Below are 20969 nucleotides of genomic sequence, written 5' to 3'. Positions count from 1 at the left end.
GCACACCCTTTCAATAGGTGCACAAAACAGAAATTTCGTTTATTTAAACTCATAAACAATCTATTTATTTATCATGAGACTGCCTTAAATTGCCTGCAATTTTCCGTTAGCAAATGATTTTAATTTTATATTTACTTTAATTTTCTTGTCTATCGTCAGTTATTTTGCTCTGTGCATTTGCCAACCTGTTAGCCGTGCGTGTTTGGCCTAATAAGTCATAGATGTTAGCAGAGGGGTAGCTAAATAATGCATGCTATACCAATTCGAATCGAGTATTGATAGTGTCTTCGATTTTTCAAGAGATTACCACCCACAGATAGGCACATTAGTGATTTTGGAAATTCCGCTAAACTTTCAGCCATCAAAATCGATAGAAATAAATAAATTCAGTCCCAATGTCATGTATAGCGTAAATAGAGAAGATACAAACATATATGTATATCCTAATGGTATATTCTTAATGGTAAGTAAGTAAGAGTATCTGATACTTCGGATGACTCTATCCCAGTCTGGTTATTTATTTCAAGGTTCGGAGCATTTATCAAGTCTGTGGCATTAACCGACTCATGAATGTTTCAAATGTCCGCTGTCCCCTGATAATGATAAATGATTTCAATGCGTCTCACCTCCACCGGCGATGTAAGTTCATTGCTGGCCAAGTTCTTGTTATGGTGCTATTTTTGGCTCGATTTATTTCACCCGGCGATCTCGAAGAAAAATAAATAATGACTAGCAAATCGCTTAAAATTCCACACCACCGCACGCAGTGAATTTTCTGCTCAAAGATTAATTGGCCATCCGAAAATAGTTGGCCGGAACCCGCTGAGACTGAGATTGAGTTCCTGGGGGCGTTTCGGAATCGTAGGCGAATTCGCGTGCCTTTTTGCAATTAAAACCAAAGTCAAATGTTTCGGCGAAGCACGTGTTTGGCTTTTGACCCCAAAAGCACTTTTTTTAAAGACCCATTTCAGTGGAAAATTAAAATTCGCCGAAACCAAACCAGATTTCCTCGCTGAAAGCTTTTTAATAGCGGAATAATTGCCACTTAATGCCTCAATTTTTGAAATACTAAATTAATAGTTTTTAATCCAACTATTGATTTATATATGTATATGTATGCAGACATTAAATGTTAGCATTTTGATTTTTGCAAAAAATGTTTTTCAACTATAAAATGTTACCTCGCCCATAGTTATGTTAGTTTGTTTTTATTTCCTACTCGATAAAGCGCCTCCAATTCGTTGTAGAAAATATTTTTGTTATTTTTCCGTAAATTTCCCCGGCGAGCAACAAATTTTCTTCTGCACTTCGTTCGGGGCCTTTTTCTGTGTTCGACAAATGACGCCATTAATATTTTTGTTTTGCTCTTTGTTTTTCGCATGGATATATGCCTTTGTTTCCCCGGCTTCTGGCATCCGAATGCACATTGGATTTTCGGTGCAGGGATTTCTGTGCTGGAATGCGGCAGAAAGTAAATCTTTGAACTCATAAAAATCGATGAGCGCACGCAGCCAATTTGTTTATCCATCAGATGCACAGATACGAAACAGTCTGTACGTCTTCGTTCGCTTTTCTTCGATTCTCATTCAAGTGACGTCATGGAACACAGATCAATTAATGTTTACAAGATATTTCGAGAATTGATAGAAAGGCAGGCTAGTTTTCTTCGAGTTATTGGCAGTTTTGACTGGCCACTCAGTCGAAAATTTAAGCCCTGGCAGTTGGCCAGCTGAAAGTTGAGCTAACTTCTTAGGTACAGGGACATTTTTCCAGCTTTCTGTCATATCCTTGAATATTAATATTTGTGTGGCAAGAACAACAAAAAAATAAACACTAAATTTAAGTGTACAATTTATGATAATAACTTAAATTAATAGGTCACACTTTTCATTGACAAAGTGTGACCAGGTCATAGGAAAATTCAAAAACCAAACAATTTCAGTCTGAAATATGGCCCCTGGCATTTGGCCAGCTGAAAGCCAAAGAAATTGCTTTCAGACGGCGACATCCTTCGCTCCTCCTGCCATATCCTGCCACTTAGAGGATTTCTCTTCTTGCAATTATGCCAGGGGAAAATATGGCTCAAGCTGCGAGGCACTGATCTGGAAAAACCAGAACACGCAACGAGGAAAAGAGGGAAAATCTCGCCGCCGCCGGGGAAACTGCAAGCCAAAGAAAATAAAAAAGAGGGGAAACCAACAGCGAATACATAAAGCCAAGTACAAATTGTATATAATGCCAAGGACACTGACGACCTCAAAGCAGCGCAAGCTCACTTCACAGATTCATCTTTAAAGCAGTTTCCATTCAGAGAAAATCAAGAGTATTAATTCACAAATATGAAATGTACCTTTTGCAGATTAGTTTTCGGGCTCATGCCTTTCCAAGGGGCTTAATGCACGAAAGCAACAGGAAATTGAAAAACCCTGAAATCGGAAGACTCCGGGAAGTGAGCAGGGAATGCTTGGAACACATATCACGTATACGCCGCGTACCACTTACTCACACACACGAGTACGCACACACAACAAGGACGGTGCACACACACTTTAACATGGCGGGTATACGTGCGCAAGTGGCGCGAAAGTGTTGCGCATATTTGGGGGCTTAATTTCGAGCAACGTCCTTGAGACAACGAAATTGAAATTCATAACAATAAAAATAATACCAAACGACTGAAAGGCAGGAGCCGAAACGGCTTCCTAACCAAGCGGCCAAAGTGGCGGCTACTTAATACTAGGAACTGCCAAATTGAATCGCACAAACGGAAGTCAGTTCACAGATCTTTACCCAACCGCAGCCAATAGGAGAATTTAAAAATACAAATTTATTTGCTCACTGAAAATGAAAATATCCACAATTTGATTAAAGGTCTGGAAATAGTAAATTTTCTTTCCAAACAGACTGGCTTCAGCATCAGTAGACTTTGCTTCTCATAACATCTAGCTTCTATTTTAGGTGCCTTATTACCAGTTCCAGATCAGTATTACTATGGAGCCCAAATCTAGAGTTTCAACCACCAGCTGTTTTTCATTGCCGCAAGTCAATGAGCCAATAAGCTCATCGATCGAAGAGGATCTGGATAAGACCGAGGTCACATCTACCGACAACGGTACCACTACCGACAGCGAGCTACAGACGGCTAAGATGGCCAAAATACTACAGCAGCAGCGGGCCGAACTCTTGTGGAAGACGTTCACGGATGAGGAGTACAGCGACTGGAAAACGTTCAAGGACAGCAACTACAAGGTCCCGCTGCTTTCTGTGTTCTCATACGTCAAGTGTAAACCCATAATCATTGAAATGCCCAATGTGCCGCCCAAGACATCGGGGCCGCGCTTGATGACCAATATTCTGAAGAGCAACTATGGTGCCATCGCCCTCGTTCTGATCGGAGAGACAAAATTCAGGTGCATTCCCTGCGTGCTCAAGTGCTTCTCCGTGTGGTTTAGTACACGCGACTGGCGGATAACCCGCTTCAAGTTCAAAGAGAGTGAGGTGCCTCCCCGCGGCTTCGAGGTCGTCTACGAATGGATGCGCACCAACCAGCTGCCTAAATTCGAGGATCTGGTGCCCGCACTCCAAGTCGCGTGCCATCTAAAAGTAACCCTGCTGGAAAAGGAAATCTGGAAGATCCTGTCCGACGACTCTGTGCGCGAGAAAATGGCCTTCCTGGTCTACCTGGACGCTAGACGGGTGCCGGGGCTCGGTGCGCTCTGCGAGGCTATGCTGACCCGGTTCAGGAAATACTTCCTGGCGCTGGTGGGTAGCCCAGACTTCGTGCATCTAACAGTGGGCGTTCTGGAAGACTTACTGCGCCAGGACTCGATCGGTGTTAATTCGGAGATGGAGGTGTTCTTTGCCGTGACTCGTTGGCTGGGCCTCTCTCGCAACCCGAAGCGCCAAGAGCACTTGCAGCGTCTGATGAAGTGCGTCCGCTTCCACCACATGCCCATAACTTTTTTGTTTAGCCTGCGTGAGTCTTTCAACCATCCGGACAAGTCTAACCTTTTTAGCGACGATCCCGTTATGTTGGCATTCAGTAAGGATTCGGAAATGATGGATACGCTGGAGCACGCCATATACTTTATCGGTGTGCGCAACCAATGCGGTGGCATCAACGACTTTCTGGCCACCTGCGAGAGCCACCACATGGAGGTGGTCTTACCGCGATTGTGGGTCTATCACGTCAACTGCCCGTACCATCTACGCACCATTGACTTCCCATATCAGCACCGCTTCACAGCCACGGATTTTAGCGCCTACATTAAAAGCATCCAGAAGGAATGGTCTGGTAAGGGGCCGCCGGACCACGGAAAGGACCTGGTCATCGACGTGGAGCTGGATCCTCTGCTAGGCGGGCACGAGGATGAAAAGGCCAAAGAGTGACCTAATGTATATTTTATATTTTCCTACTGTTTCTTACCATTGTTTTCAAAGTGTTCGACCTCTTTTTCGAACACCCGTTCAAAATAAAGTTGCTTAACCAATCAGCTTAGAATCCGTGAGGTTTAGAACTTTGCCAATAGCAAACACCATCTACAATTTGTTCTAGTCGAATGAAGACTCAATTGGCCAGGATCAGTCAGACAGAAACCCCATTGGCAAACTCAAATATGCCCGCATAACCCATGGATATGTTAATTATCTATTTTATTTGAGCGACGAAGCGATGAACCGTGACATTCCCGCATATTTGCTTGCCAAATCTGGCAGTTCCACCTAGCATGTGAAGGACGTGAGTCCTTCGGATGAGGCGGGATTGGAAAATCTGGCTTATTTGCATGCAAATCAGCTGCGAACGCATTTAAATTGGGAAGCGGAAAGCCGCTGCAGGGATTTGTCTTTGCTTAATGCGAAATTAAAATGAAATCCATTTGGCAGACGAATGAAATTCAAATGGGATTAGTGAAGATTTTGTCATCCACTTTGGCCAGTAGCCTAGCGCAATTTCCATCTCACCTGGCAGAATCGTACAAAAAGTTTAAAAAATTTTGAAATATATGCATACACATATGTATATATCGACAAAAATGGAAAGCGTAGCTGAAGCGCAATAAAAGCACGTAAAATGTAATAATAATTCCAATGTCTCAGTTGCCGCTACGCATGATACCCTTTTATACCGCCCCCTTTTGCCAGAATGTTATACCGCCCAGTAATCCCGCCCACCTCCTAGCATTTGGCTACTTTTTCTACTGTTTACTGCAATTTGTTGTTGTCCTTTTTGTTATTCCAGGACATCTAAAGCCGACGACTCCAATAACTCTCTCTCTGCTCAATGCGCAGGTCCTTTCCAGCCCAAAAGGGAAATTGCTCCATTCATTTGCTTAGATCCTTTGATCCGCCCGTGAAATACTTCATGAGCATTATATTGGCAGTGTACGGGTATTTTAAAATAACTATTTACTTATTTATTTATTGTTCTGAAATGCATAATTAGCTTACAGGTAGTTCCATTGCCGGGCTAACCTCTGACTTTTCCACCACCCACCAAAGGCCACCCACCTCGTGCGCAGCCTTTACAAACGAATGAGCAGGCGAAGGCATACAGCTCAACCAATGACGTCATCACTGCTATGTGTGCGTGCTTGTATTTGTATGTGTCTGTGTGTGTGTGTGTGTGTGTGTGCGTAGGGAAACTCGTAATGAGGTTAGGTGAAGTTTTTCGTCCTTTTGCAGCTCTTTGTTCGTCGTGCTCGCCTTTGTGCCTGCCTTCGCTCCACGGCAAGGACAGACGCCACGACCTACTTTGGGATGTAAGTTGGTGGGTGGTGGGCTATAGGCGATGGGTGGTGAGAGGAGGGAGGAGGGGGCACACGAAGTGCGCGTGGAAGTGGGATACTGAATGAAAATTGGAAACAGGATACAACTCTGCTAAACGAGCGCTGTTTTCGCTATTTTCACAGTCGCTACACTTGAGGGAAATTGCAATCGAGTTTTGGGGCAATAAATATTTAAATTAACGCCATTCCTTGTTTATGCTATTATTATTGCAAATATATCAATAGGAAACAAGATTTTAAGTGAAGACTTATTTTCATCTCAATTGTTTTTCACATTTTGTTTTCTCTCAGTGACCTTTTGTAGCGCTAGTGCCATGTTACTTGTACTTCTGTGGCTGCCTTTGCTGCTGCTGCTGTGACCAATGCCACGAAAGTTGGTTAGTTGGCAATCTCGGAGCCCCTTTTCCATTTTCCCAGCTGGGTACGCGTGTACCCTGGCTCGTTTTCGCTTCCTCGCCCGTGTGACAGGTGAAGGTGCAGTCACTCCACGAGGTCACCATCTCCGCCACCTTTCACCCGTTTGGGGTCACCTCCCTGCTGGAAGTTATGGCCGTTCCCGTCGAGTTCGAGTGTCTGATTCAAGGACACTGACAAGGAAGCCCATTCCACCACACTGCCAGCTTAAATCTCGTTCCGCATCCTGCCACCTATGACCTGTCATTTATACTCTGCGCTGTTGATGGGATTGGACTTCATTTGTCGGAAAGCCTTATTCTCTATCTTCTATTATTCAAGGATATCTTTTACTTATCTTATTCTGAAACCAATAATATAGTTTTTACTATACTACTTTTACTATTAATCCAAACATGTTTTTAAAAGTTAATTTGCTTAACTTAGAGTTCAGCTTTGCAAAGAAGAAGCATTAAAAGCGCAGTACTTGCATAAAAATGACTTGTTAAACTATAACTTTTTTAAAGCTGACTTCGAACTTTTTCTTTTCTTTGCTCGGGAATTAATGCCCCTTGTTTATGAATTTTCTCGAGGAAGTTTGTTTTGCATCTGAACAGAGGAGGAACATTTTCGGAGCTCTCTCACCCTTTTATGAATTTCTTTCTTTTCGAACTGCAAACATTTTTAAAGCTAAACTTCTAAACTTTTTCTCCAGCCTTTTGTTATCCGAAATGCTGCCTTTTGTTTATGATTTACCGCTGAGAAGGGAAAACTCAGTTCGTTCTGCCTGCGCTGACTTAAATGGAAATTTCTCGCAGGACCTCGAGGAAGCTTGTTTGCTTGTTGGTTACATCAGACCGCACATAACTTCAAATTACGAGCCCCTGACCACCGGAATTGAATGGCCCATTCTACCACTACTACTTCTGGCCATTTCTCAGCGCTGCGAGAACAGGGGAAATCACGTCGAGAGTTAATTAAACCAGGGATGGATCGGATTCGGGTGGCAGGATCGCCCCCATCCTGTCCTCATAATCCACTTGTCTCCTCCGCACTCCTGCCTTTTTATTGCGACTATTGTGTGTGTGTGTGCTTCGGCTTTTCCTCTTTGGGCTTCCGCTTTCCACTGCCTTTGTTATCCATTATTAATTCGGCACAACAATGGGGCCGAGTGATACTATTGAATGATTTTTATTGTATTCAATTCTCATTTCCTGCCTGCTTGCGGCTTCGGTGGCCAAAGTAACACAGAACCACAGAAACAGAAACCAAAACAAAGCAAACAAAAATTAATATCGTTTTGCTATTTTTGGCACAGAGGACTGGACTGACTGGAGCCGGCGATGGATCAGCAAAAACTACGGCACACTTATTTATTATCAGGGGTCAGAGGTCGCTCGTGAGGGGCCATAACTTCGTCACTGGCTGTTGACAGGAATAGAGACCACTTTCGGCTTTTTAATAATGAAGAAAACCAATCAATTTGATGGCCAAAGTATCTACTTAAATGCCTGCCGGCGAAATATTTAAATGTGGTTCTGCGAAATAAATAATGAAAGTAAGCAATACCAACGCTCCTCTTATTTGAGTAATGAAATAATTTATTGTGCAATTTTATTTCCTTGAGTACGAACATTTATTCAGCCATTGGCCATTAGTGTCAATATACAACTAAGCAGTGTAGGAAAACTAATAGTAATTTGCTTAATGTACGCCTATTTAACATTTCCGTAAACACATTTTTGGCACTAAATAATCACTGATACAACGTGCGAATTTATAGGTGAAGCCATTACCTAAAAGCTTGTGGTTGAATATTACACTATTTTAGTCTACCAAACATTTGTGTAGAAATTGGTAATCCATTAAATTAAATATCTAAATGTTCAGTGGTAATTTGGGATGTTTAAATCAACTTTAATCGAAAACCTCACCCTATCGATAGTTGCACGTTTTTCCACTTTCCTTTTAGCATTTACATATATGGACAGATGACGGGTTTCAGTTTTTGACTTGGGCTTTCAGCCAAATGAATCAGAGCATTGAACGCCAATTTGCTGGCAATTCGCGAACAGATTGAGTTTGAGATTTAGGAAAAATAAGTAACAATAAGTAAGCAAGGAACTATTAGACTTTTTGGAGCAAATTTACGGTGGCTTCTTCAGAACTATATATTATAAGAAAGTGCAATGATTCACTTCCAAATTCCACGAACTTCGTTAAATCATGTTGTACTTGACGATCACTTCTAATTGAAGCTGACACACCTAATTGTGGACAAGATGTTCCACTGCGTCCTCCACGTGCCGCATATCCAGGCCCTTGGCTTGTCGCCTTTCCCACAGAAACTGGGCCAATTGCCAAGGAGAGCCGCCCCGCAGATATTCCGAATTTGAAAATTGTTCTTAATGTACACATTGTTGTTTGAATGTGACATGTCCGCACCGACAACATGAATGCGCCAAACGTTTAAGTCCCCCAGTCGCCTCGACATTGCCAACTGGCTTTTTGGCTTTTGAAGTCCCGTCAGAAGTGGGGACATCTTTCCGGGGTCTGCATATATGTGTTTTCCGCACCCATGACGTATCAGTCACATGTCCGGGCGGGAAAAACTTTTCCGCAACTTTTCGCCAGGCGGCCAGATGCAAATCCTCAGCAATACTTTCGCAAATGATTCATGTGTGCGCCGTTCGGGCCAAATTCGTTCCTAATCAATCACATTTTGTGGCAAACACAACAGGAATAACATATCGCAAACATGCGAACAGCCGCGTGAAAATAATTCCAGAGAAAATCTATAATTTGCTGTACTTTGTAGTGACTGTTCATGGAACAATTCAAACGGAAAATTCTTAATCGTTCAGGGGAAATGAGAAATGTTTCATCTAAAAGTATGAGCAAATAAAATTCATAAGAGAAATTAAAATATGATTTCATTCTACTAATAATTAGTTTAAATCATAACATTAAGAATATGTAATAATACTCGAAAAGAAGAAGGGTTTCTTTCGAAACTAGTAGTTAGTCCATGTAATCAAATTGCAACTATAATTTCTAAAAATCAGATAGACAGACAGTTAGCTGCTACCAGATTCGGAAAACATGTTCGAGGGCATCTTAAGTTGTTATCGTGTTAATGGATTAGTGAAATCCGCAGCATGAGGAAATTAAATTGCAACTATAATTTCAAAGAATCTGATAGACAGACAGGTAGCTGCCACCAGATTCGGAAAACATGTTCGAGGGAATCTTAGGTTGTTATCGTGTAAATGGATTAGTGAAATCCGCAGCATGAGGAAATGTTTTCCATGGAAATGGAAAATTTGCCATTAGTAATAAGTGCAAATCACCGCCGGTTCCGCAGGCCTTCGCAACACCCTTCAATAGTTCTCTGGCTCGAGTTCAAGCAGCAACGTCAAGGTGGCCAGCCCCTCACCACCCCCACTCCACCCACCACCCCAGCCGCTTAGTAATGAACCAATTTCAGTTTTATTTTCGTTTCGGTTTTCGTTTTTTTTTGCATATCTAGACGTCGTCGCAATGCCTTTACAACATTAATGGTCGCGTAGGCAGGCCAAAATACTTTATGGACCAGCTGACGATGCTCGATGCCAGCTATTTGTGGTGTTGTCGCACTGCGCCCCCTTTTGCACCGCCCACCCAAACCCCATCCACCCACCGTCCACCGCCCTCATCTTGACACTCCCATCGCCGAAGTGGTCGCACATTTCGACGCATGATTTTAATTGGTTTTCCTCTCGATTCGATTGTTTATGGCGAATCGATGGGGGAACAGCTGATGCTAGCAATGAATGAATTGCATGAATAACGCATACGCAGCGTTGGCCCCATAGGAATGTTTTCGGGATGAAATTGAGAGTGGCCATGAAAATGACTTCAAATGCATTACAGAATACGATTCTGCTTAAAATTAAAGTAAAAAGTATTAAAGTGTTTTATTTTGGATTCTTCCTCTATGTGCATGTAATCAACAATTAAAAACTAGTCACATTATGACTGTTAATTACAACTAAAAATGCATTTAAATTGCAAAAGTCATTATGAGAGCACTTTTAATAAACTTTTCTATTCATGAGTTGTTCAAATATTACTGAGCATTGCACAAGTGCGGGCAAATTTATATTATAAATTCATTATTTTAATTATGAGTCGCGGTTGTGGCGACTGACTCTTGCTAATTCGAAATCTACTGTAAATTATGGCGCAAATTCGTAAGATTAATGCCCCTTTCATTGGCATGTGATGGGCGACTGGGAAATTTCTTTGAAATATACTTTCAGATTTTCCACATACACGATTTTATATTCCTTATTTCTGGGCACTTGAAACTGCCATGGCCGGGTAATTTATCATGGACACGGGATTCCGTTGTCATTGCATTTTCATTTTTAATTTTAATTTAATGTAATGCACTTGGCAGTTTTAATTGCGCATTACCCGACGAAAGCAGGGCCATAAATTCGTGTAGTTGGATGCCGTAAAGGCCATTTTACAGCTACTTTTTATTGGCCAGCACATCCCTTAAGCCCCACCCCCTTTTCCCTTTTTTCCCCGCCACCCATGTGATTTCCCATTCATTTTTGTCCTCGCCCAGCTTTGTACTCTTCGCTTTATTTTGTTTGTGTTTGCGGTCGTTTGGCGATTTTCCTGCCCAAGCCAGGGCTTTCCACAGCACTCACATGCGGGAAATTCTGGGCGGGAAATGGCAAAAGGGGGCGTCAATGTATGCACAAACATGAAACGCCCGTGGCCGCGATGTTGAACACTGCGTTAACGAGCCGGCAACAATTTTTGACACATAATTAAGTTTTTATGTTTAAACGCGTTTTTGGCCAGTGTCCGCTTCCATTCAGCGTAAATGGTGTCAGTAAGGTTCAGGGATTTTCGCGGGGAAAGGGTTTTGTCTCTCGAAAAACAAAAGATTTTTTCGGGGTACTTGGTACCGAAATGGAAAGCTGTTTGGCAAAACAAAAGAACGGCAATCGGACTTTTTCGTTTAATTGGCAGTCAGCATCCTTTGCTTTCATTTAAAATATTATCTTTATTTTCTTAACAAACCAAATATTTACTTCACCTAGTTTTCCCTTTAAATTGTACAACACTTATATACTTTTTTATGCATATCTAATACACATTAAACAGTTGTCGCATTTAATACACTTACAATCAGAAATTCCTGTAGGAATGAAAGAATACCTTTCTGCCGCTCAATTTATTTGTCATTTATTGCCACCTGCGATGACGTCATTTGTGGTTGAACCACATAAATCAATAAAGCCCCAACAATGCATCGAGCATTCAACATTGAACAGGTGTCATTTGGCCAGATGACTGTTGGCAGGTGCCATTAACGGGGGAATTCCATGAGCTTCTCACCTGAGCCAGCTACATTTCCATCATTCTCGACATTCGCAATAAGAGAAATTGCCACCCATAAGTGGTGCAAAATGGAGGTTGCACAATATGAAAAGTATACGATGTCTAGTTGAGTTTTCCCAATAATAAAAATATAACTCATCGAGTGTAAGCCACATATCATACATATATGAACTGTTTATAAGTGAACAGAAAAATACAAAATATATTTTACACAAGGATATGGACTATTATTAGTTATATTCCAACCTTTTCTTTCTGTGCACACTTGCACACTGTGCACATTTTAGCGAGGTGCGAGTTTCCGCCTCCGCAATTGCACACATTGCGTATACGCAGCGCGGGCCAAAATGACACAATCTATACGGAAATAAATTCGCAGACGCATGCGGCAAGTGCAAATTTTGTGCGCTTTGAGGAATCTGGCGAGTAGGTGTGTTGACCAAAATAAGTTGCAGCCAGCGGACACAATGACCTTCCCCGCCTGCCAGGGAATTAATGGAAAAAGCGCCGGAGGAAAACCCACCCACTGGCAAGGCACACATTTTCCGCACCACCGAATTCTTATCAGCTGCACATATTCAAACTGATGACGCCACCGATGGAAAAGCGAGGAAAACCAAATAGGAGCAGGACAAACCGTTGCATTCGCCATCTAGTTGCTGTGTGCCGACGTGATAAATTTGAAAATGAGCTTTTCCTCGTTGTGAAAATAAACTTTTTTTTTCTGAAACGTTTGCCAAGAAGAACGACGCGAAATTTCGCCATAAACAATTGTACAAAAAATATAGGTACACAAGTGCGGATAAATATCGGAAGAGCTGATTGAACGAAGGAGCATATGTTAACTATAAACAGCTTTCATTGCGTTATGGAAAATTATCTACACTCACGTCCCGGCTTCTTCAATGTGTTTGTACATAAACAAACTCGTCGAATTGTTTATACTCAAGTCGTAGAGCGTGAATGGCCAGAACAATAACAATAACAACAACAAAGAGAGCGAGGAAGCGAGAAAATCGAAATGGAAAAGCAAGTGCACTTCGGCCATTGCGCATACGCAGCGTTGACAGCCATGGAATTAAATATGCGAAATTATTTATACGTCTGTCTTGTAAATAATTAAAAACACACCGAGCACCGAAGGCGACATGAGTAACAGTTTATTTTGGTGGCCAGCGTTTTGTTCAATTTCGCTAAATCAAAAATAAAAACCCACGCGGAGAAGGCGAAGGGGAAAGAGCGTGGTGACTGCATCTCGGAAAACGCAGAATAGCCGGCTATATCTATATATATATGCGATGTGGCCCACATAGCCCCGACCGAGAGCCGGAGAGCGCCAGCGGAATCTCATTGAAAACAATCGCTATTTATAGGCCTTTGGGAAACCACCTGATAAATGGAAATTCTCCGCCAGACGCCCCGAAAGACAAACGCATTGTGTAGTACGACTTGATACCGAAATGTTTGTTTTAGATTCCCAGTGCTTAGCTCCCTTTGCCATTATTTACATTTCCCTGGTTGTAGCTTTGTATAAATTAAAAGAAAAGCGTATGATATTCTAGGGATTTATTTGGAATTTAGTTCAAGTTTCCTACTTATTTGCACTGTTCATTAAAAATATCTTAGATGGAGTGTAGTTTTGGTTGTCAATGTACCAGCTCTTCGATTTGGCACTTCGAGTATTATGTGTTGGACATACCCTGCATCTAGTTCTTTCTAAAACTAAACTCTCCGTTTGGAACATCGAATCCAGCACATGAACCAACTTTAATGGACCAGAAACAAGTTTTCCCGTAAAGAGGGAGAAGAGCAAACAATTGCAGTTTGTTTACAATGCCCAAGGAATTTTCAATTTTATGCAACCCACTTGCCCACAGCTCCTCGTCATTTTCCGATTATTTCCATTGGGCGTGTGTGCGAGTGCCTGAATGTGAGTTTTTCTTTGGAGTGCATCTGTCATCTGGCGACTGCACAATTAAATGCCGTCGAGAGCGTTGAAACGGAATACAATGGAGTTGCCTTTGCATGCGAGCATCAAGATGTCTCCCGGATCCCCAGGATGCAACTTGTCGCTGGATTCCCAGCGCCCCAGAGGACAACAATGGCCAAAGTCAAGCTGCGAGTGCAGCCAGGCAAGAGGCTCAGAAACACACACGCGCTGCACGTAATTGTTTTTCCATTTTCTCTGCCTCTGCCTGGCTGAGTCCTTTGACAGCCCGGTTACAATGAGATAATCTGCAGCAATCTGTAGACGGGAGACGTGAGACTGGTGGTTCTGGAGGGTCCTAGGCGCACATTCCTTGCCTTGCGTTTCGGTGCCAGCAAAAAGTGCTACCTACTTGCAGGCGCAAATTGCACAAATTTGTGACATTCCGTTGGGAGAAAAACACACAACATGAAATAAGAATCTTTTGGGAATACAACACTTGCACTTTTCAAGTACTGTAGGTTGCTAGACGGACGCAAATCATAGAATAGTGTTCACATAAGGTTTTTAATAACGTTTACTATAATTTAGTTCTTTAGTAAGAAGTTTACGAAGTACATATTCAGCTTTATATCTTTGTGTGTTTCGATTGTATTGCTATGTATTGCCACATTTCTTCATTCTGTAGAACGAAACAGTTCAAAAGAACTTTTCTATGTAAACATAAACACCCCACCGCATTTGCTGTCCTCGCCAACGTTCGAGGCAATTTAATTAAACTTTAGAGAAAGGGCCGGCACTCCAGACCCTGGGGGCTTGAAATCGGAGGCTCCTTTGGTGGGGTGGGCAGTTGACAGGACTCAACTCAGCGCCGTGTCCGGTGGTACATCGTGCATCCTGCCGTGGCCTAATCGATACAGCGCGCCACGGGCGGTCGCCTGTTTTGCAAATGTGCCACAAAATGCGGCAATTGTCAATCAATTTCATGGAAATTATGTGCAAGGGGAGGCAGGGCGTTGAAGGGCGCCTGTCAGTGGCAAGTGAGCAGAAAAAAGTGTCAGGACATGTGGCTGAAATCCACAGGCAAATAGAAAAAGATGGGAAAAGCGGAGGAAAACCTCGCCACTGCCAACTGGCAGCTCCGCACTCGAGACTCGAGTAAACAGTTTTTGATAATCTCTCACTCGAGTGCCAAACACTCGGAGAAAAATAAAAAGAAAACCGAAAATATGGGGAAAATCAAGCTAAAATTTGAAGAACATTTTCAAGCGTCACGAATGACGGCAATGATAAGTACGTCAATGTTGTTGATGACTGTGTCGAGTGTGATTATGCGGCACCAGCTTAAAGCCTCAAGAGTTCTCGAGCGGTGCACACAGATACAGCCAGCAAACACACACACTCTCCAACTTAGGCACTTGCACACTCAAACATCTCTGTAGATGTGCAAATACAGGTCTAATGCTCTAATGAAAGCACGTTTATGCGAAGCAGGGTAAAATGATCTGAAAATTATAATACAAATAAAGCTGATAACACAAACTTTTAATTGACTAAATTTGATAATTTATTTTCACCTTGTTAAATTCTCTAGAATAACAGATCCTAATATAGCACCACGCATAAACATCCCACATTGTAGTATTTTTTGCGACAACCGCCTTAAAAGCTCCGCAGAGCCATTTCAATTGGATTTTTCAGTAGTGGGCCTATTAGACCTAATGCCATTTAGGATTTGGCTTAAAGCCACTCGTTTTGCGGCTAAGCCAACTTATGTCTAGAGGCGGTAATTTGCCATTTGCCCGGGAGCACATATATTTGCATATTCTGGAATCGGAAATGTGCACATCGATTAATGATGATGAAGCCGTAAAAAATATAAAAAGACCAGGGCAATTTATGAGTGTTTTATGTATCTTAATATTAATATTTATATTTGTAGCTTTCGGCTCTTGTATCTCATCGCACTGATCAAACAAACAAATCGGGAATTTCTGGGCGGAAGTTTTTCATCATGAAGAATCACTCGCCTGGGGAATGCGATCTATTCTGGCATTCCTATGAACATAATTTCATAATTTTTACGATAAGTACTGACTGCAATGGCAGCGCTCGTAAAAACTGATTTGTATATTTATAATTCAAATAAACATTTAAGTTTTATTGATTTGTTTGCAATCGCCGCGAGTGCTTATGTTGATTTTTGTTGGAATTTTATTGGCAGGAAATCCATATGATACGTACGGATTATCAGCGGGTGCTTTTAGACAAAACAAAAAATGACAAGCTCTTAGCGAAATTAATTCGTAAACTTGGAAAACAAAAAGGATACGTCTGTGGGAGTTATTTATAGCGCACGGCCGTAAATGCACCCAAAAGGTAAATTTAGAAAATTACAAGAGTAGGGGCATCGCAGAGCAGCCAAGTTTTCCACTCAAGGCGCCTGAAAATAGGCGAGGATTGCCCCGCTCTCCCACAATCCCCGCATTTTCCATTTCAACGGTGACTGGCCGAATCCTCTGCAGGATGGGAATATATTCGTATCTACACGCCCACAGAAACCTGCGGCTGAGTGCTCATTAAATAGTAAAGGACATGCCCACACAAATACAGAGACACACAGATACACATACCGGTGGAAAGCGTGCGGGAAAAGCTCGAGTTACCGTTGCAGGCAGCCAACTGGAATCGTTAGCACACATTGACCGGGCTCAGACACTATTAATTATTCGTGGGCCACCCTGACCCCACCACTCCATTTTTTTTTTTTTTTGCCTGGCAATACAGCAACAGGAAGCATCCAGTATCCTCCTGTATCTGCATCCGTGGTGCCGCACCTTGAGTGCAAATATGGCCAGATACAAGATACTCATGTCACTTCTCCATGCAACTCACACAGACACTCGCAGTCACCTGCGGCCGTGTGCTAGTGTGTGTGTGTTTTTAGAGCTGCCCGTGGCGCATTTCCCTTTTAGTTTTCGCCGGCGTCCTTTCAGTTAAAGTGCAACCATATATTGTTGCAGAACTGACTTGCAACATGCTCGTATGTATGCAAAGTAACTACCGGTACAGTAAAGCTTAGAACTTTATATTGTATTTCCTTTTCCACAAATTAAACAGTTATCGAAATTACATTAGCTGTTTCCTTTGAATCTTTTAGTATTTCCCCTAAAATTTAAAGACCTTTTGTTGCTTTAAGTTATCTTTAAAATATTAATGACAATAATAGTTCGTTGCCGCCAAACCCATTAAATAATCATGAAATAAAAGACACTCCAGAGGTTTTACCACAAAGCTGGTAATTTAATAAAGTTGGTGAAAAGTTTAACATGAAATGCATTTATTATGCATAGCTAATAGTTTCACATAATTGTTTTTGCAATGGTGGGAGTACTACCTCTCTTTAATGTTTAATAAGTTAGCCAAAGCATTTGTGAAGGTACTTTAAAAAACCCTAAGTAGCAATAACCTGTAAAATTGTAACTTCAAGTTTCAGCTTTCAACTTAGTCGGGCCAACCTGTGCCCCCTTCAAGCACATGACGCTGCACATCCGCTGGTTGCAGGTCCTTTTGCGGATGGAGAAGTCGAGGGAAAAGCAGCAGCAGATGTGCCATAAATAAACGAAGACAGTGGGACCAAAACCCGTGGAGTAAAAGCCATTGCCGTAGACATTTCCATTCCCAACTCTTCCAGCGAAACTCCTCCGTTTTTGCGCCGCAGGAGACGTGAGACGTAAAACAACAATGAACAACGGCGGTGCAGATAAAAGTGGCAGCGACACAAAGCGTGACCATTATCCCAAAGGGATGGAGAGAGACGGAGAAAGGCGGGTTTTTAACACGAAATTTAAGCCTTGTTTCAGCCTCACAGATTTGTGCTTTTTTGTGCACCCAACTTGTTTCTGGGGGTTCTCGCTTGCCTTCGCTCCCAAGGAGTGCGAAATTTTATTTTTCAATTTCCTTGAGCAGCTTTGATCTGGCGCACAGGCCAGGATGTCGCCAGCAAAAAGTGAAAACTTTGCGCCAAGTCCTCGAAGCCTCGGCCCCGGTTTCCTCCACGTTTCCCGAACTTTTCCCGCATTTTTCCCATGTCTTCTCACAATCGTGTGCAGATGACAGTAACAAGTTGGAACAAAAAGCGCCAGCGCTTTTAACTTTATTAAGATATCACAAACATACGCAAGGCAGCCATGCCACGCCCACTTTCGCAGCAGAATTTTCTTTTAATTTCTAGAAATGACAAGAGAAAGGGTTTCACTTAATTGAATCTCGACGCCATTAAAAAAGAATTATGCCAGAATGTGAGTGGGGTGCAGAAAACTCATGTTTAGGTACTTATCACTTGGGTGGGGAAAAAACCGAGGCAGTCATGAAGTTTCATTATCATTTCATTGATAATGATGACGCTAATGGTGGCTGCAGCAGCCTTGGCATTTGCCCCCCCTTTTTACCAACCCCTTTCGCCAGGAGAAACCGCCAAGAAAAGCGGAAAAGCGTGGTCTTACTGGAAAATTCGTGCTGGCAGCTCGGATGCAGCCAAAAGATTTCCAGGAATTATACTCCATGAAACTGAGTTTAATTTCGTAATGAAACTTGCTTGAACTGCGCAGTGATTGATTATCGGTATAATTACTTGCCTTTAATTACTTATTTTAGGGAAAGTTACTTAAGGATTGTTTTCAGATTGGATTCGGGTCATCAAAGCAATTACATTTAATTATCAGGATATTTGATTGGCTAGGCCAAACAATAATTAGCACTTAGCAAATTTATAAATAAATATAAATATGTTGTTGTAAAGTTTTTAAGTAATTAGTAAATTAGCTACCTTCCCGAAACTCATTTAGCTGCGTACTTTTTTATCTGCTTCTTTTGCAAGTTGAAAGCTCGTGAACAATCAATTTAAATATACCTCTCAGTCTAATTAAAGTTTTGTTTTACCTTTTCCCCGTTCGTCCCTTGACCAAGTTTACTCTCTGCTTCCATTCTATTTTCTGCATTATATTTATTTTCGCCGTGGCATTTCCAGTCTTCTCTGTCCATTGCTGTGTCATTAGAGGTGTACCACATCGCACATCGAGGCACAGCCGCAAAAGCAATTGCATTTGAGCATTTTGCCACACATTCCCGGTAATGTTGTGTGTTTAAGTGCAGTTCTCCGTGAACAATTACCCAGACAGGACAAAATGAAATGGCTGAGTGGGCGGAAAATCGAGCCTCCCACATGAAGGAAGAGTCAAGAGGCAATTAGTTTCAAGTTGTTGCCGCAAACATTTCTTGGCTGGCCATTTAGCATAAATGCGCTGGCACTTAGGCCAAAACGAGTGGCCGCCTCCAAAGTGGCCAAAAAAGTGGAGCCAAGATGAACACGACCCACAATTAATCTTGCACAGTTCTTCTTCCGCCCCCCTCGACGATTCCATGCTAATGAGCTACGTTTTGGGAGGCCAAGATTAATCGCGTTGCGTATACGCCGCGTTGCCCAGGAAATCGAAGCGGAATTCCTTAGGCGTGAGCAATTGGCACTCCATCTCGGAGGCAAATGCAATCCATTCGAGGTACATGAATAAATAAGCCAGCAGGCTTGGAAATCGGAACAGGCTCCAGAAGTCTGTGACAGCCTGGCAGGAAACTGAATACACCGAGGAAAATTGGGACCCTAAAATAGTGATAATTCTCATGCCAACCTTCACATCATATGAACACCAATCGAAAGCACAGTTTGTAAATTCTTATAGTACACATTTTTTTTTTGCACTGTACAAGTGTTTACCCGTCTTGACCCGCTTTGCCGCTCTAGTTCTCCAATTGAAAGGGAAAATTTGTGGCGCGCTGCCGTTTTCTTGGCAGCTCTGCCTTGACAAACAGGGCTCGGTGGAAAAAAAAAGGAGGACAACAAGCCCCAAAGTTTTGACTGCTCGGGCTGCTTTTCCACGATTTTCGCCGCTTTTCTCTGACATCTTGCCTTAAATCCAATTGTGTTGTCGTCTGAGCGCCGGGTAACGCCCACGCCAGAATCTTGCACCTGCAGAATGCTGAATGCACTTTGCGGCCCATGTCAGCAGAGCGGCGACTTTTGAACTCCCACGCTCCGTTCCTCGGAGAAAGCAGTTCCTCGAAGAAAGTGGGTGGAGAAAGCGGGCGAGTAGGCAGCGTGGCATTGCATGTGTGCCAAAAACTACGGGGCAATAATATCCGTAGCCTGCGACTCGCTGACTGCCACTGCCATTGATTTTTATCGCCTCGGGGAGCTGCACAAAGCTCAACTAGCGACTCCGACAAGAAGTTGATTTGCAATGCCGAAAGCGGATTTAGAGAATGGAATTAGAAATTATGTTGCATCGGAGATACCCTTATAAAAAACATACAGAACTTTACGATATATAGCAAACCATGCCACAGAAATATATATTCCTGGAGTCAAGCTGCTTTTGAGAACCTAACCTAGTTCCGGAACAATTTCCTACTCAATGCAGCACTTACCAGCAAATCAACTCCACTGCCTACTTTATTTATGCAAAAGGGTATCGCTGGCAAAAACAAAATCCGTTTTTGTAAATCATCAGAAGCCCACTCAGGCAGGATTCAATGGGCTGATGCACTTTGCTGATGGGATGGCAATGGGCCTCCATGGGCCGCCAGTCCCCGTAACACTTACACCCCAATACCATCTAGCATATAGCGTACATATATCGCGTAGTTCTAGGGCCTGTCGCTGTTTGTCATATGCGATTCGGCTGCTTGCCAAATATTGATTATGTGCCCCCAAACATGAATGGAAGCGCGCTTCGCTGACTCCGCTCAAGTGGAGGTAGAATCCGGGTGATGGGGCGCAATCCGGAGGTCTGGAGTATGGTAGAGGGGCGAGATAAGCAAGAACTTTGGCGTATGCACGTCATCAGGACGAAAAAAGCACATCCGGGATAACTAATGTGCAAGCAAAAAACTATAAACGAACAGTCGGATAGGGGACTCCTATCCTAGGGGTGGCCTCCAATCCAGTTAACAACTTTAATGGGCCAAAAAAGCGATGCCACACTTGGCAAACTCCAATAAAGGCCCAACTTGTCGGCCTAATGGGCCATGAACATTAACAAATACAGTTCAATTCATTGTTTGCTGAAATAGCAAGAGCTCAATGGGTTGACAAATCATTTAAACCCACAACAATTTATACATTTGAAGCCGCAATTTACTTTGAAAAAAATTATGGTAAATGCCCCCAGTGCACCGTGGAATTTTCATTCAGCTCGTCCTTCTCCTATTGCTGTGCTGAATAATTTGGAACTGCCATAAAAATGTCAGACTGCAACGGTCTGGTATTTATTTCGACAGCCAGCACAATTCATAGCTTTTAACTGGCAACTGTGTGCAAAGATAAATAAGTACAAGCGCGCAGACCGAAGTCCAAATTTATGGACAACCTTCAGGACCAACTTTCTGCTGAGTGGCAGTCACAGATA

At 42.6% G+C, this 20969-nt stretch overlaps 2 protein-coding genes across 19 annotated transcripts in view; one reads left to right on the top strand and one right to left on the bottom strand.

Annotated features, from left to right (window-relative positions):
- Positions 1–20969, bottom strand: part of LOC117139719 (potassium voltage-gated channel protein Shab) — a 56400-nt gene that overhangs the window by 31983 nt on the left and 3448 nt on the right. The window lies entirely within an intron of this gene.
- LOC117139722 lies at positions 2931–4490 on the top strand. Its single transcript, XM_033302256.1, has one exon. The coding sequence runs from the start codon at positions 2992–2994 to the stop codon at positions 4387–4389; it is 1398 nt and encodes a 465-aa protein (XP_033158147.1). The 5' UTR covers positions 2931–2991; the 3' UTR covers positions 4390–4490.

The sequence above is a fragment of the Drosophila mauritiana genome, chromosome 3L, assembly GCF_004382145.1.
Source record: "Drosophila mauritiana strain mau12 chromosome 3L, ASM438214v1, whole genome shotgun sequence".
Taxonomy (NCBI): Eukaryota; Metazoa; Arthropoda; class Insecta; order Diptera; family Drosophilidae; genus Drosophila; species Drosophila mauritiana.
This window is presented reverse-complemented; position numbering and strand designations above follow the sequence as displayed.

Excerpts from the sequence above, each read along its gene's own strand:
- LOC117139722 (XM_033302256.1), top strand. The coding sequence starts at position 2,992 with ATGGAGCCCAAATCTAGAGTTTCAACCACCAGCTGTTTTTCATTGCCG.